We start from the raw sequence: 18798 nt of genomic DNA on the forward strand, positions 1-18798 counted from the left end.
AGAGCTAGTTCCAGGACAGGCTCCAAAGCCACAGAGAAACCCTGTCTCGAAAAAACCAAAAAAAAAAAAAAAAAAAAAAAAAAAAAATAGAGAAAGGTGAAAGCCCAGAGGTAAAAGGTAGAGGGAATAATTTAAGAAAAGCTGGTTAGAAATAAGCCAAGCTAAGGCTAGGTATTCACAAGAAAGAATAAGCCTCTATATGTATTTATTTGAGAGCTGTGTGGTAGCCCCCCCTCCCCAAAGAGTCAAAAAAAAACTAAACAAAACAAAACAAAAACAAAAAAAAGATGAAGGTGAAACACCTAGATAATCAGCCTTGCACTCAGTGCCCTTGACAAGACACTGTCCAGCAACAGAAGGGGTCAAGCATGGTACTCGAAAGAAGAATGAAGGAAAAACAGAACAAAGCTGCTAGAAGCTGAATCAGGGTCTCTGCAGTATGTATCCACAACCAACAAAACACCCTGCAACACAGGCCACCCAGTAAGGCACTCAAAGGAGAGCAACCTTGGGAGTGTTTGTCTCAAGAGCAGAGGGTATGAGCCACAAGGAAGGAAGGGCTCATGCTAGCAAACAATATGCACCCAAGCAGAGGACTTGTCAACAGAATAAAGTGACAGAATGAAAAAGAAATCATATCAACATTTCTACAGATACTAGAAAGACCTCAAATAAGATCAAACACCCACTTTTCATTCTTGAAAATATATGCATAGGCTGTCAACAAAAGCAACAAACACTTCCCCTGTGACTTTGAAATATGAGGCTCAAAAGCTAACATGGAACTGAACAGGGAAAGGTCAGCATGTAGCAAGCATGGGGAACACGACAACGTCACCAACTCCACACTGAGCACACACTGGCTAGCCTAGAGCCTGGCATGAGTTTCCACTAGCGGATGCAGAAAGCACGTTGCCCAGTCCATGCATATCTGTGAGGTCATTTCACTAAAAGGTGCCATCAACACATGGGTGCTGTTCTCAGCCACAGACATACCGCACCACTCACATACCATCCCTGTTTAGTTTGTCTGGCCTGAAATCCCATCCACACGCCTAAAGGCACAGCACTTGATATACTCAGCCCTAGCAGGGTGACCACCATCTCCAACTTATATCAGGAAGGGGTAGCAGCTAGAATAGGGCCAGCCTACTTGGCAGTGCCAGCAGGGACACAGAGTCATGGACAGCCTGGTCTCGCTGCTCATCTAAACTGAAAGCCTCCCCCCAACCTGAGCTTTGCAGGGTCTTCCATCAAAGAGCGTGATGACAAGGAGTCATTCCTGGCCCATGTGCCACCACAGGGGTCTCACACACCTTGTGACTTTTTATTTAATTTTCCAAGATTTATCTATTTATTATGTATACAGTTTTGCCTGCACGTGTGCCTGCACACCAGAAGAGGGCACCAGATCTCATTCCAGATGGTTGTGAGCCACCATGTGGTTGCTGGGAATTGAACTCAGGACCTCTGGAAGTGCTCTTGCTGGGCCGTCCCTCCAGATATCACACCTTGTGGTAACCTCATCACAAAGCACACACATCAACCTATAAAGGCCACAGAGGTACAATACAACTTTAAAAAATTTAACAAAACACTAGGATTTTAGATTTTAAAATAAGCCACACAGTCATTAGAGAAACCACTAATTTTAAAGCTGGAGCACCTGGAGTTTAGGAAGCAATGTATGATTCCAAAGAGGATGAAAGATTCCTAATAGAATAGGCACAGGACCACAGGAACAATCCAATCCACATGAAGTAGGAGTCCCAAATCCACATGAATGAGTCAATATCTGAGAAAAACAGTCAACAAAAGTGAAAGTCCTTCCTTATAGCATAGTGACAACTATCAACAGGGACAGAACAACAGAAAATTAAAACCCTATTTTACCATATCCTATATAACAGTTTCCAGCAAGGATCATCTCTAAATGCCAACCACATTCAAAAGTAAATGGAATATTTGAGTCTCCAATATCTTCCCACAAGACACCTAATTACAAAGAAAAATAATGAAAACTAGCCTGATCAGGATCAAAGTGACCAGTTAGTGACAGGACAGACAGACGCACAAGACTCCTGAAGATCACAACCCGCTGTGGGACTCCGCACAAAAACACAAAACCTCAACTTTTTTTTCCCTGAGACAGTGTTTCTCTATGTACCCCTGGCTGTCCTGGAACTTGCTCCATAGACCAGGCTGGCCTTGAACTCACAGAGATCCATCTGCCTCTGCTTCCTGAGTACTGGGATTAAAGGAGTGCCCCATGACTGCCCAACCTGAACCTCAATTTAAACAGGAGAAAATGTCTGAGGAACCAGGTGAGGTCATCAACAAAGTAACTGACAGATCCTTTAGAAGTAATAAGTTGGACTGGAAAGATGTCTCAGCAGTTAAAAGCACTGGCTGCTCTTCCAAAGGACCTAGATTCAATTCCTAGCTGTTGTGAGATTTCAATCCCTTTAGTCAATGGATTTTGGGAATCACTAATCCTAGGTCGTGGTCTTGTCGGCACACATGACAATTTATAAACTTAGGGAGAGGGTCTTACCCTCTCTTGTTCCCACGTTCTCTTGGGTGGTCAGAGCAGAGTAGGCAGCTTGCCCTTTACCCCTGGACAAAACGGCTGGATGAAGGCAGCCGGATCAGCAGCGGTATTCTGTTCAGTGAGTGTTTACCCCTATTCTATACCTAAATAAATTCTGGAGAACCCTTAACGACTCTGGTGGCTTTTCACTACCACTAGCACTTAAATGGCAGCTCACAACCATCTGTAACCGAGGATCTGAAGCTCTCTTTTGGCCTCCACAAACAATGCATGCACATGGCACACAGATACATGCAGGCAAAGCACTTACAGACGAACCAAAAATAAAATCCCCCCCCAAAATTTTAGATTTATTTATTTTTTTATGTACACAGTATTTACACCAGAAGAGGACACCATATCTCATTAAGGATAGTTGTGAGCCATCATGTGGTTGCTGGAAATTGAACTCAGGACCTCTGGAAGAGCAGTCATTGCTCCCAACCAACCTCTGAGCCATCTCTCCAGCACCCCCTTTAAATTTTTTAAAAATAACTGCTAGGTTATGGAAAAGCAGAGCAAGTCCCCATCCAAGCAAAAGAGGATCAAATGCGATACTGATCCTCAAAGAGACAACATCCAAAGTTTGATTAATTGCTGTTAGATAACAACACATTACTGGCATTATTTTCCAAATTTTATCAGCATTCTGTGTGAGGAAAAGTGTGGATGCTGGGAGGGTCTGCATTGCTGCTAAATAGGGTAATGGCTAAGTAAGTATGGAACTGTCACCCTTGTCATAATCACAGATGTTTAGAACATAGTATAAAGAGCCTGCTGGAAACTGGGCTGAAGGAGGCATGTATGTACAATTCACAAGATAGGCAACTCAAAAGCCGCTCATGGGATTAGGGTGTGGCTCAGTGGTAACACCTGTCCCTAGATGCTTGAGGCTCCATCCCCAGCACTACAAAACAAAGTTCCCAAGTGGGGGAAACAGACTAGCCAGGTGCTAAAAAAAAGTCTTTCCCACAAAGACTCAATTTCCAGATAAGGTCACTTCACAGATCTTGGGGTTACAGCTTGAATACAGCTTTGAGCGATTTCAACCCACAACGCCAAGTGAATCTCCCCTTACAGAAACTTGAATGCACAAAATGAGACATAGCTCAAGAGGCCTATTTAGAGGGGCAGAGAAGCCTCTCTGAAGGATGACTCTGGTGCTCAACAAGACTACAAGACTAACAGCTGAGTAAGAGGAGAGCAGGATGAAGGCCAAGACTCATATCAAGGTGGACATAGGGGAAGACACAGCCTAATCAGAGAAACCTGGCTCAAAGGACAGAACTGACTAGCCCTGCCCAGGACACCAGGGACAGGTAGTCTGATGGGAGCCGAGAAAGGACTGCAAGCTCAGCAGGCACTTGGGGAAGTATAGCCAGTCCCACTTCCCCCTCTCCTGAACGTCAGCTCCACATGGAGTAAAGATGCCACAAAGGACAGGCTAGAGTCAACTCTCTACAATGCAGGCAACCAGAACTGTTTTGCAATTAAGCCAGTAGCTTGGGTGAACACCCAGCTGTTCCTCCCTACTCAGCCACACCTTCCAGGCCTAAAGCAGTCCTCCGACCGCGTGGCATCCCCAGACCTGGCCTCAGCAGGCGATGCCAGTGCTCCAGGTTCCTCAGTCACCCTTCCATGGCTCCAGGACACAGAGCAAAAAGACCTCACCAAGGTCTTCTTCCTCTCCATCCCACACTGTGGTCATGCCAGCAACCCAAGAGTGGCACACCCTGAACAGGTACTACACAAAAGCAGTCCAGGAGTGCCCACCACAGTCAGGCTGCCTGACGTACAACTTAATAAGGATTTGCAGCACAGTGGGATTTGTGTGAACACCCAGGCTTCAGAAGAGCCTGGAAATAGCATGGGCAGTGGAGAAAGTCACTTTTGAGCAATAGACCTAAAGCAGGTAACTGGCCAACACAGACCTTGACACTAAATTCAAATCTAAGCTTGATAAGCTACTCCACCTCCTCCATTCTGGCTCCTAACATATTTCATGGGAAGAAAAGCTTCCAAGTCCTGCTTAAAGAGCTTGCTGAACAATGAAAGGAGCCTAAAGAACAAAACCTGGCCAACAGAGAATTATCTAAGCCCATGTTGCTCCCACTACACAGACAAAAGCACTGTAGCCTGAAGGTAGTTCTAACTGGAGAGAACAGAGGAACCTACCAGTTAGTTCTGCTAAACCAAGGTCATCACAAAGTCAAGAAGCAACAGGCAGCTAAGACACTGGCACAAAATGCCAGGTTTCTGTTTCCTTTTTATTTAGTTTTCTCTTTAAAAAGCAGCTGAAAGCTAGGTACAATGGCACACACCTCAGGTACTCAAGCGGCTGAAACAGGAAAAGTATCAAGTCTAATGACTGAAACTGGTATGAGCAACAGACAAAAAAAATTACACACGGGGGGGGGGGAGGGAGACTGGAGAGGTGGCTCAGCAGTTAATAGCAATTGTTGATCTTCCAAAGGACCTGGGTTCTAGTTCCACCACCTGCATGGCAAGTCACAACTATCAGCAAACCAGTTCAGGAGACCCAATGCCCTCTTCTGGTCTCTGCAGGGAACTAAACACGCAGGTGGTACTCATACAAATATGCAGACAAAATGTTTTCACATAAGCCAGGCAGTGGTGGCGCACTCCTTTAATCCCAGCACTCAGGAGGCAGAGGCAGGTGGATCTCTGTGAGTTCGAGGTCATCCTGGTCTACAAGAGCTAGTTCCAGGACTGGCTCCAAAGCAACATAGAGAAACTGTCTCAAAAAAACAAAACAAAAAAATGCTTTCACATATAAAAATAAATCTTTAAAGCTGAAATGCAGAAAGTCCAGCAAGATGGTTCAGTGAGTAAAAGGCTTGCCTCCAAGCCTGATGACCTGAGTTTGATTCCCCAGAACTGAAATGGTAGAGAATTGACTCCTACACCTACACATACCCCCCCACACACCCCTTTAATGTAGAGCACTTGGAAAATAATAATCTGATGCACATCAGTTCGTAACTGTCAAGTCATGAGCAGAGGCTTTAGAACACGCCTAAGATTCCTACACTCCTCTCAAAGCCATGTCTAGTTACCTCCTTGGACACAGTGGACAGAAGCTAAGCAGTACAGACTAAAGTGAAAGGGTACTCCATCTGCCAGACTTTTTAGAAATATACCACAAGCAGGGCAGTGATGACACACCCTTTAATCCCAGCACTCAGGAAGCAGAGACAGGCAACTCTGCGAGTTCAGGCCAGCCTGGTCTACAAAGTGAGTTTCAGGATGGCCAGAGCTGTTACACAGAGAAACTCTATCTCGAAAAACCAAAAAAAAAAAAAAAAAAAAAAAAACAAAAACACCATACATCAAAGGCACCATGTCAGGAGACATGTGGACAGTGGCCTAGGGAGTCCTTGTGTGTATGCGAGTCATACCTACCTGATGAACCTGCCTGAGACTCTACACATGGGCTGCCCCATTGAGCTGATGTAGAATTCCACACCCCAGCAACCATGGACAACAATTATCATTACCATTTCCTGCCACCAATTGTGGAGGTAATTTGTTATGCTGCCATGGTAGCCCAAACAACGACAGTTAATACAAAGAATGGAGCCAAATGCCCTGCTCCCCTCCTGGAGCAGTGACCACACCTGCAGGAAACAAGGGAGAACGTGATGGAGGAGGGTCATCTTTCTATCTGTTGCTTTCATTGGTTAATTAATAAAGAAACTGCGTAGGCCCATTTGATAGGCCAACCCTTAGGTGGGTTGTCGGAGCCCACAGTGGGTGGAGTAAACAGAACAGAATGCTGGGAAAAAGAAGCTGAGTCAGTGAGTCTCCATGATTCTCCCACTCCAGACAGATGCAGGTTAAGATCTTTCCTGGTAAGCCAGCTCGTGGTACTACACAGAATATTAGTAATGGGTTAGATCAATATGTAAGAGCTAGCCAATAAGAGGTTAAAACTAACGGGCCAAGCAGTGTTTAAAAGAATACAGTTTCCGTGTAATTATTTCGGGTAAAGCTAGCCGGGTGGCGGGACGCAGCCCCGCCGCCGCTCCTATTACAAGAATGAAAGGCTAGCACCCTACGTGCTACTGAGGTCCCGCAAGTGAAACCAGTGTGACTACCAATGCAGACTGTCTTTCTTTGGTAGTCACTGATCAGCTGGGGCTCAATCGCTCTTTTAAAATGTTACATCTAGATATCATACTGATTCCCAGAGAGACTGGAATAGCCTTGTTTAGACATCACCTTCTTTTAAAAGGTCACACACAGATGTCATGCTGATTCTGAAAAGCCTGGGACAAAGCCTTGTTTGGGTTCCACAAAGTTGGTACCAGTTTTGTTTTTTTTTAAAAAAAAAGCCTTTTCAAAACAATATGAGGAAAAGACAAAACCTCCCTGACATAACAAATCAACATCTTGATAGTATTAAAAACCTTAATTAGTTGATTTGGACAGTAGGATGTTTAGTTCAAAACTGCACAGACGTAAAAGTCAATTCATGCACCCCATCACACTGACAGGCTAAAAAAGAATAAAATTCTATTTTGGGATCAAAAGATGCCAAAAAGCATTTGATAAAATGCAAGAAATAACCTATCTGTGAGAAACACACGCACACACACGCACAACAGGAACAGAAGATGAGCTAGATAGTTCAGTTGGCATGGCGCCTGTCTAGCATGCACAAGGATTTGGGTTCCACCCCCCAGAACCAGGAGGAAAAAAAGGGAAAGGTTGTTATTGTTTGTAACATATCTCAGGCCTTTCATGTTACTACATCCTGAGGACTCTTCCTTGATGAATAAAAGAGGCTTGCTTCTGCAGCTCACCCTTTAGCTTTCCAGTACCTGAGGAAACAGCACAAACCTACCACGTGAGGACTGAAGCTCCTCTACAGTTCCCCCAGCCTCTTCTCCCACCTAACCTGTGAGAACAGTCTTCCCTCCTTCCCACCAGGACAGTCTTGTCCTTCCACTCTAGCACATGATGACATGACTTTGTCCTTCCTTCCTACTTCCCTTTCTTTTTTTTTTTTTTTTTTAATATTTAAGCATGGGTCCCTCCCTCCTTCCATCATATTAAGAGCACGACCTTCTCTTTTCCTTCTGCCACATGAGAACACAGTCTCCTTTCTCCATTGCACTATGTGAAAACATGGCCTCCTCTTTCATCCACATGCCAGGAGTAGGGCACACCCTCCCCAGGGGTGAAAGGTCATGCATTCAGGACTCTTCCAGACCTGACTTTGAGTATCTTTACCTGGCTGTTCTTTTGCATCCCTGTGGGGTGTAAGTGCAGTGTGTCCTAACTGTTGTGAAAACTTCTAACAGATTAATCATGTTTGAAGAGAAAGGTATGAGAATCTCAGTTTATAGCTAGTCAGTGAGAAGCTCCAGACACAGACTACAACAGTCTGAGAGGTAGGGGCAGTCCTGCGGAAGGATCCCTCAACCTGAAGGGGCTGGTGCAGCCTCCACATAGTAGACAGTGTCAGAAATTAATTGGATTAGGGAGTAACCAACTGGTCTACTGAAGACTTGTTTGCTGGTGGAAAGGTCACATAAAACTTTCATGTCAATTGCTATAGTATGAGAATAGAAAAATTTTTAAAAGATTTTTTAAAAACACTAGTGTCAAATGTTTTTAGAACAGCAAAATACGCCATGAGAAAAAATTCCTCAACTTGATAAATATCTTCCAAAAAAAAAAAAGAAGGACTGGAGAGATGGCTCAGAGGTTAAGAGCATTGCCTGCTCTTCCAAAGGTCCTGAGTTCAATTCCCGCAACCACATGGTGGCTCACAACCATCTGCGATGGGGTCTTGTGCCCTCTTCCGGCCTACAGGCATACACACAGACAAAATATTGTATACATAACAAATAAATAAATATTTAAAAAAGAAAAAGAAAAAAACAGCTGGCCAGCAAGAGCTGGTCAAGCAGTGGTAGTACGCACCTTTAATTCCAGTACTAGGGAGGCAAAGGCAGGTGGGAGCTCTGTGAGTTCGAGGCCAGCATAATCTCCAGAATGAGATCCAGGACAGCCAGAGAAACCCTGTCTTGAAAACAAACAAGGAACAACAAAGAAAAACAGCTCCCAGATCTGAAGTGAAGACTCAGTGGTTAAGAACACACATTGCTCTTGCAGAAGACTTGGGTTCAGTTCCCAGTACTCACATCAGACAGCTCATAATTTGTAATTTCAGTTCCAGGGGATCCAATATCCTCTTCTGGCCTCTGAGAGTACCTGTATGCCCATGGTGCACATATAGACAAGTAGGGGCACACACACAAAAGTAAATACTTAAAAATAATTTTAAAAAACAGACATGGTGGTACATGCCTTTAATTCCAGCACTTGGGAGGTAGAAACAGATCATCCTGGTCTACAGAGTGACTTCTAGACCAATCAAAAATACATAGTGAGACCCTGATACAAATGAGACTCTGCCTAACAAAAAAACAAACTAACAAAAATAGAAAGAAAAAGAAAAAAAAAAGCTAACTTTTCTAATTAACAGCAAGAAACTCAAAGCACTGAGACTAAAGCAAATGCCCCCTCATAATCATTTCTTAATAACATAATACAAGTCCTTAAAAGAAATAAAGGAAGGCCAGGCAGTGGTAGCACTCGCCTTTAATCCCAGCACTCGGGAGGCAGAGGCAGGTGAATCTCTGTGAGTTCGAGGCCAGCCTGATCTACAAGAGTGAGTTCCAGGACAGGCTCCAAAGCTACAGAGAAACCCTGTCTCGAAAAACAAAAAACAAAAAAAGAAAGAAAGGAAAATAAAAAGACAGGTGGTGGTGGCACATGCTTTCCCAATACTCAGAAGGTAGAGGCAGGTGGATTTCTGTGAGTTCTAGGCCAGCCTGGTCCACAGAGGGAGTTCCAGGACAGCCAGGGCTACACAGAGGGAAAGCCTGTCTTGAAAAAAAAAAAAAGGCTGATAGCTTGGGAAAGAATAAAACTACACAATCATCTATGTAGAAAATCTGAAAGAATTAACAAAGTAACTCTGGAAAGATAAGCCATTACAGTTAAGACTGTTGGAATTAACACAGAAAAGGCAATCTCAGCTGAGCATGGTGGTACACATCTTTAATCCCAGCAGAGACAAGCAGATTACCAAATTCAACGAGAGTCTGGTCTACAAAACAAGTTCCAGGACCACCAGGGTTACACAATGAGACCCAGTTTCAAAAACAGGAAAAAAAATTCGTTTTCCCATATGCTAGCAATGAACAAGTGGAAGCAAATTAAAAACCCAATGTCATTTATACAAGCATTCCACAAATTACTGACATATATCCAACAGGCTATGATCTACATCTATGAGGAAAACTTCAAAACTCTGATGAAACAAATCAGAGAAACACAAAGCAATGAAGTAGCCCACGTTCATGCAAAATGCTAACTTGTCCTAATTCAATCTATACAGGCAAAGCAATTCTAATTTTCCTAGTCCATAAGAATATCATAGGGTCAGGATGGGGTTTGGAGAGATGGCTCAGTGGTTAGGAGCACTTGCAGCTCTTGCAAAGGACCCAGGTTCCATTCCCAGTACCAACATGGTGGCTCACAACCATCCCTAACTCCAGTTCCAGATCTGACCTCCACGGACACTGGGCACACACATGGTGCATATACATAGAATCAGGCAAAACACTCACATAAAATTAATAAATCTAATAAAAATTTTAAAATAAAGTCATTAATTAAGAAGAAGGAAAAGAAGAAATAAAGACGACGACGACCATAGGGGCCTGGGGAAATGACTCAGCAGTGAAACTCATTGGCTGTTCTGCTGAAGGACCTGGGTTCGACTTCCAGCACCCATATGGTAGCTCACAATCATCTGTAATTCTAGTCTCAGGAGATCTGATACCCTCCTCTTGCTTCCTTGGGGACTACATATATGTGGTTCACAGACATAAACATAGGCAAAATACTCACACAGATAAAACAGTATTTTTATTTTTATTTTATTTTATTTTTTTTGGTTTTTCGAGACAGGGTTTCCCTGTGGCTTTGTTTGGAGTCTGTCCTGGAACTAGCTCTTGTAGACCAGGCTGGTCTCGAACTCACAAAGATCCTCCTGCCTCTGCCTCCCCAAGTGCTGGGATTAAAGGCAAGCGCCTCCACCAGCCAGCTCGATAAAACAGTATTTATTCAAAAAAAAAAAAAAAAAAAAAGAATCTTATTTCTCACATTCTGAAGACTAGGGAATCAAAGAACATGTCAATGACAGGTGTGGTGTCTGCCAGGGCTTCCATTCACCTCCTTTCTGGTGTAGAGATCCATTTTTTCTGTCTCTTCATATGGTGAAAACTTGCTTGAGGTTTTTTTTAGGGGGGGGGATTGTTTGTTTGCTTTTTGGTTTTTCCAGACAGGGTTTCTCTGTGTATCATTGGCTGTCCTGGAACTCATTCTGTAGACCAGGCTGGCTTCAAACTCACAAAGATCCACTTGCCTCTGCCTCCCCAGTGCTGGGATTAAAGGCGTGCTCCACAACATCCGGCCTTGCTTGCACTGCTCACATTAATCATCAACCAAGAAAATGCCCAACAGGATTGCCCATAAGCAATCTAGGAGAGGCATTTTCTCAAGTGAGGGTCTCTCTTTCACTGGGTGAAGCCGACACAAAACTAGCCAGCATGCAGTATACATCTTGCAGATAACCTAAGTTCAGCTGCCAGCACCCACATTGTATGGCTCACACCCACCTCTATTCCAGCTCCAGGTGATCCAACACCCTCTGCTGGACTCCTCCAGCACTTGGACTTACAACATTTGTACATAATCAAACACACACAATACACGTAATTAAAAATAAGCCTTTTAAAAGTGAGGTATCAAACCAGGAAATACAAGGAAGAAACTTACACCTCATTTCTAAGTGAAAGAAGCCAATATGAAAAGAATGCCAAGTGTATGACATTCTCGAAAAGGCAAAACTATAGAGACAGTAAAAAGGGTACGTGTTGATCAGTGGCTGAGCGAGGGAGGGATGAACTGGAGCAAAGAGTCTTAGGGTACTGAAACACTCTGCTTAGCATTAAAATGGAAAATGCTATCACTACACATTAGTCAAAACTCAAAACGCTTGGCATCTGGGCTAGAGATATGGCTCACCACTTAAAAGAGTATCTGTTGCTCTAGCAAAGAAGTTCAATTTCCAGCACCCAGATGGTGGCTCACAACCATCCACAACTCCAATTCCAGAGGACCCAGCCTCCCCTTCTGTCTTCCACAGGCACCAAGCACATATGTGATGCACATACATACATGCAGGCAAAACACACATGAATATAAAAATAAAATAGATAAATCTTTTTCTAAAAGGAGACATCAAAAGATGTGTCCCTGAGTCAGGTGGTGATGGTGCAAACCTTTATTCCCAGTACTTGGGAGACAGAGGCAGGTGGCTCTCTGTGAATTCAAGGCCATCCTAGTCTACAAGAGCTAGTTCCAGGACAGGCTCCAAAACTACAAAGAAACAAAGAAACCCTGTCTTGAAAAAACAAAGATGTAGCCCTGACTGTTCTGGAACTCACTCTGTAGACCAGGCTGTCCTTGAACTCGCAAAGATCCACCAGCCCCTGCCTGCAGAATACTGGAATTAAAGGCCTGTGCCACCTCCACCAGGAAATAAAGGTACTTTTTGATTCTAGTCATTCTCTTTATATAGCCCAGGCTAGACTCAACCTCTCAACTATTAGATTATAGGCAGACACAACCATACCTACTTTTTCAAGCACACAGAATCCATTCTTGGGTAATGTCACCTTTGCAATCCAATAAAAGAACCATAAATTTAAAAAAGGAAATCATCAGAAATGATAACTACTGGTGAGTCCAGGCTGTAGAGCACCACACGGAAGAAGACAGTACCTGGGCTCTTCCTCGCAGATAAAAGGCATCAGGTGAGCTCTGATCAGCTGGGTGGAACATGCAGATTGAGACTCCTGACAGCCTACTCACTAGCTCAACCCCAACCCTTAAAAATAAGAATGAATTAGTCCACCACCCTGGCAGATGGCCTTTAACTCTAGTACTCGCCTTTAAACCCAGCACTCAGGAGGCAGAGGCAGGCAGATCTCTGAGTTTAAGGCCAGCCTGGTCTACAGAGTGAGTTCCGGGACAGCCAGGGACACAGAGAAACACTGTCTTGGGGGGAGGGGGAGGGTTAACTACCCATTAGCAAGGCCTCAAGGAGTTAAAGTACCTGGAACTCTACTATATAAGTTAATCTTCCTTTGAGAAATGTCATTGTAGACTATACAGGAGTTTATATAATTTCTTTCATTATTGCTAATTTTAAGCTCACACTGAGCTTCGTTATTATTAATTTTTCAAGTAAGCATACAAAATAAAGGTGTTCATTATGTCATAAAAGTGTTTTTGAGCCGGGCGGTGGTGGCGCACGCCTTTAATCCCAGCACTCGGGAGGCAGAGGCAGGCGGATCTCTTTGAGTTCGAGACCAGCCTGGTCTACAAGAGCTAGTTCCAGGACAGACTCCAAAACCACAGAGAAACCCTGTCTCGAAAAACCAAAAAAAAAAAAAAAAAAGTGTTTTTGAGCTAAATATACTGATACATGCCTGTAATTCCAGCACACAGGAGATAGAGGCTGGAGGATCACAAGCTGGCCGCTAGCCTGAGTCACACACTGAGAGCTTGTCTCAAAAGCTAAAATAAAGTTTTTCTTAAATAAAAGAAAAATTTCCCCACTGTTTCCAAAGCACCAAGGTAAAATACCTAAGGATTTCTTGAGTCTTGTCTCTACCAGTAACATCATGTTCTTTCTCTCAGACCGGAGCTCCTTGATATTCCTGGTCCCTGAGGGCACGTGTGTATTCACAGAATCTCTGCAGCTAGAAGTACGCCTACTTAAAAAAGCCCGGCGGTGCACGCCTTTAATCCCAGCACTCTGGAGAAGGCAGAGGCAGGACAGCACAGCCTGGGCTACACAGAGGAACCCTGTCGGGGGGGAGGGGATTGTTTGGGCTGGAGGGAAATAACTGAGTGGTTAAGAACACTGGCTGCTCTTGCAGAGGACCTGTGTTAGATCCCTAACAACGACACAGTGTCCCCACAACCACCAGTAACTCCGGTTTCTTGGGACCAACACCCTCTTCTCACCTCCAAGGGCACCAAGAATGCATGTGATTCAGACACACAATCAGGCAAAAATGCTCACCTATACAAATGAAATCGATGTTTTAATTAAAAAAAAAAATTGGCGTTTTCTCTGTCTCAGAGTAGCAACTAAAACTGTCTCTACAATGATTGTCAAATTCAACCTCAGTGAAGAAAAACTAAAAGGCCATGTAAATTAGTTGGCTCCAGTCCAAGCCACAAGCTCCTATACAAGAAGGAAAAGTTCCAGAACCAAGATCTAAGTTCCAGGGACATTTAGCAGAATCATTAATCAAGCCATGGGAAGGGACCAGGCTTGCTATGTCCAATATTCACAGAGGAGTTAAGGAGTGAACTAGGTGCCAGACCCAGGAAAGAGTCTGAAAGGACTTCCACATACAGGTCTCTGCTAGCCAAATCCGTGGAAAGAAAGTCCAATTTCTAGACAACTTCAATTTCCACTCTTGAGTAATATTCAGGATTTCAAAAGAAAACCGTCCTCACTCCTGGCTTCTGAATGAGATACTGAACCTCTCTTTAAAGACCCACTTCCATCAGAAACACAAGGTTACCAAAATGTATTTGAAGAAGGACCAGTCAGGACCAGTCACATTTCTTAATGCAAAAACTAAGCTGGCACAAGCACTCAGGAGGCAGAGGCAGGCGGATCGCTGAGTTCAAGGCCAGCCTGGTCTACAGAGTGAGATCCAGGACAGTCAGAGATACACAGAGAAACCCTGTCTCGGGGGGAAGAAAACAAAAACAAAAGAAAAAACCTCTAAAGTCAAACTAATCCATCTTTAAAATTCTCAGAGTCGAGACATTATTATACACTAAGTAATGAACTGGAGGCATAGGTTTGCCAGGCCCAGGGATTGAAGTCTCAACGCCAGAAAGAAAAATAAATTATGGAAGTTTAAGTTCATACTTAAAGATATATCCAATAATGAAATACTCTTAAGTGCAAAAAAATTCAACCGTGAATTTAAGTTGAAGTGATGTATTTCAGATCCCTACTTAAAACTAAGGGAAAATAAAACCCAACCTACAAAGTTAGTAGCCAATAAGGAGCGGCAACATACACTGTGTACATCTCACGTTCCATCCTCCACTCACAGGAAGTCTTAAATGGGCTTACATTCCCTTCGGAATACACTTCCAAGTCACCTTCCACGGGTCCTTGGGAAGTATCTGCTCTTAGGATTGATTCCCTTAAGGGACCATCCTATCTCGTCAAACTTCCTGCTTCCTGAGTACAGAATAACAATCACTGAGTCCCAGAAACAGTGGGCTCAAGGGCCCACAGGCTCAGCATGGCGACAACAGGTCTCAATATCGACACGAGAAGTGATTCAACAAGTGGCAGCGCGCCCCAGGCGCAGCGGGCAGGCCTTACCGCCCGGCCTGCAGGAGCGCGCACAACAGGAGTGCTTGGGGCCTGGCCTGCTCGGAGGGGTCCCGAGACGCGCGACGACTTTGGAGAGCTGGGTTCCCGGGGACCTTGGGGTGTCCGGCCGCGGGACACGAGGACCGCGCTGGGCCCGGGGCGCGCGGGGACCTTAAGGCGCTGAGCCGCCTGCCGGCCCGAGGGGGTGGTGTTCCACGCGCAGCGGCGATGCACCGGGCTCTCGACGTGCGGCTGCGCGGCGCCGGCAGACGTGCGGGGACTCCGGACTGATAGACAGCACAAGGACACGGCGTCCCCGCGACCGGACTTTGTGGCGGTGCGCAGGACGACGACGGCCGGGAGCACTCTCCGCGAGGCCGGCGAGCGCCCGGCTCCCTGAGTGAGGCGGGGCGCCAGCCGCGCAGGCTGCGCTCCGCGCATGGGGACGACGCGCCTCAGCCACCTCGGAACAAAACCGCAGCCGACGCCCCGCCCCCTCCGGCCGTCCTCATTGGCCGCCGCGCCACTACCGCCGCCGCGAGCCCTCGGCAGCCCGTTCGCGCACCAGCGCAAGGAAGCCGCTGCCGCTAGCAGCAGTCTCAGCCGCGCCGCGGGGCGGAGCGACGCCGCCGCCCGGCTGGTTGTGGGCGTGGCCTCCTGACTTCCCGCCCCCCCATGTCTCTTACTTCCCTCCCGCGAGCAATGTGCGCCGCCGCTGATCCCGCCCCCGGCACGAGCACCGCCCCCTTGCGTGCGCCGGCGCGCACAGGGTATGACATTGACCTCCGGGTCTTGGCGGGGTGGCAAAGGCTGGCAGCAGCGACGTGAGGCTGCGAGTAGTCCCTCAGTAACTCGAAGGCTCGCTGTGGCCGCCTTCCTTTCCCTACCTTTCTTTGCTTTGTTTTTTTTTTTTTTTTTTTTTTTGGTTTTTCGAGACAGGGTTTCTCTGTGGTTTTGGAGCCTGTCCTGGAACTAGCTCTGTAGACCAGGCTGGTCTCGAACTCACAGAGATCCGCCTGCCTCTGCCTCCCAAGTGCTGGGATTAAAGGCGTGCGCCACCACCGCCCGGCTCTTTGCTTTGTTTGAAACAAGGTCTTACGATGTAGCTCGGACTGTTCTGGAACTCAGTAGGTAGACCAGGCTGGCCTCGAACTCACAGAGTGCATCACCACGCCCAGCTCTTCCTATCTTTTTCGGGTTGGTAATGTGTCCTTGGGCAAGTCCATGCCCTCAGGGGTCTCAGTTCTGGACCTGTAGTGTGACTGGGAGGTAGGCGCACATTGGCGCTACATCCATATTGGTGCAAGGCTGTTCTACAGGGGGGTGTGACTCTGAAGAGCACTTCCCAGCGTGCTGGAGGCCAAGCCCAGCAAAGAGAAAATACATGTTTACTTGTCTAGGACTTGACAGGATGACTCCCATATGCAATGGCAGATGCCTGTAATTCAGAGACATCCTTGTCCCGAAACAACAAAAAGTCAAAAAGGTTGCTGCTTGAGGTGGAAAAGTAGTTCTGAAAGCATTTGGAATAAGACCTTAACAGGAATACATTAGAGAGAGACACTGGATATTCCTGGGGCTGGATGCTGGGGACACCAGGTGTCAGGCCAGGCCTCCACAGGCTGTGACCCAGTAAGTCCAGTCCTGTATAGGCTCAGTGACCCAGGGCCAGGATCAACTTGAAAGAATGTCCTTACCTGCCACATAACCAGCCACAGGCCTTTAGTTCCCTCCTCCAGGCTTCTTGAGGACAGGGGGCTTGTGACCTGAATCACAGCAGGCAGGCATCTGGCACCCCCACCACTACACACACACACACACACATACACACACAGACATCTGGCAGGCACCTGTGCCTAAGAGGAACTCTGCCCAGAACAGTCCTCATCCCCACTCTGGACCCAGGGTGGCCTTCTCAAATCACCACGGTCACCTTGTGTTTTCCAAGCCCTGTGGCTGATTAAATTACATATGCCATGCCACACAGCTCAGCTGTATTTGATTAATACTAACGGACTTCAGGGATTGAAAGTCTGTGCCCTTTCAGAGTAATGTTCATTGAGTTGATAAATTCACATAAAACCAAAAAGTACTTCAAACCCTCCTACAGGTCAGATTGCAAGGGATGGCTTGCCGGCCTGCACAAGGGGCCACATTAGTGATGCTGAGGACAGATGCCAGCATCGTGGTGTTTATCAAGTACCAAAGGTGACCAGCCAAGGGAAGGCACTAAAATCATCCTTGGTTCATAGATAAGGAAGCTGCTGCTCCACCAAGGGGCTGTGTCCCCTCCCGGGACACTAAGTAGCAATGTCGTCAGCCTGTTTACCTCAGTGCCTAACTTCAGCTCCCTTTGAGAATATTGCATGCAGCAATCTGGAAGAAGCCAAGACCACTTGGTCCTACTACCTAGGTTGAAACCCTGCTGAGGTGAAAGACAGTGCTAGCCTACCTAACCTCACACTCCCCACTCTCAGGGAAACTTTTCTAGAACATTGGAACAGCCCAGGCCATTTCAGCACATAGGTTTGCTGACACAGCTTCAAGGCAGGATGGGTGCCAGAAGAACACACCTGGATCATCATAGCCCACCTTAGCTCACACCAACAAAACCTAGTTCACCCCAGGACACCTCAGCATCCCTAACACATTAGACACCTTAACATGCACATCAAACACATCCTGACATCTCAAATCCAGGACGTCTCAAATCACCCCATCAGACTCCAGCACGCCCTAGCACGCACAGCACAGGGTCTAGATGCCACAGCACTTGGGATAAGGAGGGCAGTCTGAAGAAAGGTCTCAGGCTGCTGGAGATTGCCCTTACTGTCTCCTATGCTATGCAAAGCTAGTCAGACCAGAGAGCGCGTTAGTGAGCTGACAGGTACCCAAAATGCATGACATTTCTGAGCCCAGCTGGCCAATAGCCACTCTACATAATGGCTGTCACCTGCTCCATCACAGACATGTCTGGGCTAATATACAGAGACCCATGCAGATTCCTGTCCAAAGATGCTAAATATTCTACATGATAATAACTTTATTGATGTGGGATTCCCCTCTGTATGCTGTGACTACCATTAATGAATAAAGAAAGCTGGCTTGAGCGTATAGCAAGGCAGAATTTAGCTAGGCGGGGAAAACTAAACTAAATACTGGAAGAAAGGAGGCAGAGGCAGAGAGAAGCCATGTAGCCCCGCCGGAGACAGATACTGGTTGGAATCTTGCCAGTAAGCCACAGCCACGCACGTGGTGATACACAGATTACTAGAAATGGGTTAAATTATGATCTAAGAGTTAGCCAATAAGAAATCAGAGCTAATAGGCCAAGCAGTGATTTAAATAATATGGTTTCTGTGCGATTGTTTCAGGTCTGAGCTGCCGGGAAGCCGGGAAACAAACAAGCAGCTTTCCTTCAACCCTTTATTATTTTTCTGTATTTGGCACATAATCTGCTACAAGCAGGCATCTCTCAACACAACAGAAACAATCACTAAATGTGATGGTGCATGGACTCACTACATTCCAGAGGCTGAGGAAAGCTGTAAGTTCAAGGCCAGCCTTAGCTATGGAACAAGACCCCAATCTCAAAAAATTAAAAACTACAAAACTTCCAGACACCTATTCTCCTGTACTTCTGAGGCCAGGATCGTGAAATGCAGGTCCCAGGTCTGTACCCCTC

General features: G+C 45.9%; 1 protein-coding gene across 4 annotated transcripts in view; it reads right to left on the reverse strand.

The window, feature by feature from the left end:
* Fam53a (family with sequence similarity 53 member A) overlaps positions 1-15636 on the reverse strand; it is a 33812-nt gene extending 18176 nt beyond the window's left edge. Inside the window, exons 1-2 of one of the 4 annotated variants that reach the window (XM_057772212.1) lie at positions 15123-15166; positions 8764-8833 (exon numbers count right to left, since the gene is read on the reverse strand). Coding sequence is in view for 1 of the 4 variants with exons in the window: in XM_057772211.1 (XP_057628194.1) it covers positions 15123-15554 (432 nt within the window). In the remaining 3 variants the exon portion in view is untranslated. Of the gene's footprint in view, positions 1-1666; positions 1686-8763; positions 8834-15122 lie in introns of those variants that run through there. The other 3 variants (XM_057772211.1, XM_057772213.1, XM_057772214.1) reach the window with 3 other exon arrangements.
* Between the last annotated feature and the right edge of the window lie 3162 nt (positions 15637-18798).

Source organism: Chionomys nivalis, chromosome 6, assembly GCF_950005125.1.
Source record: "Chionomys nivalis chromosome 6, mChiNiv1.1, whole genome shotgun sequence".
NCBI lineage: Eukaryota > Metazoa > Chordata > Mammalia > Rodentia > Cricetidae > Chionomys > Chionomys nivalis.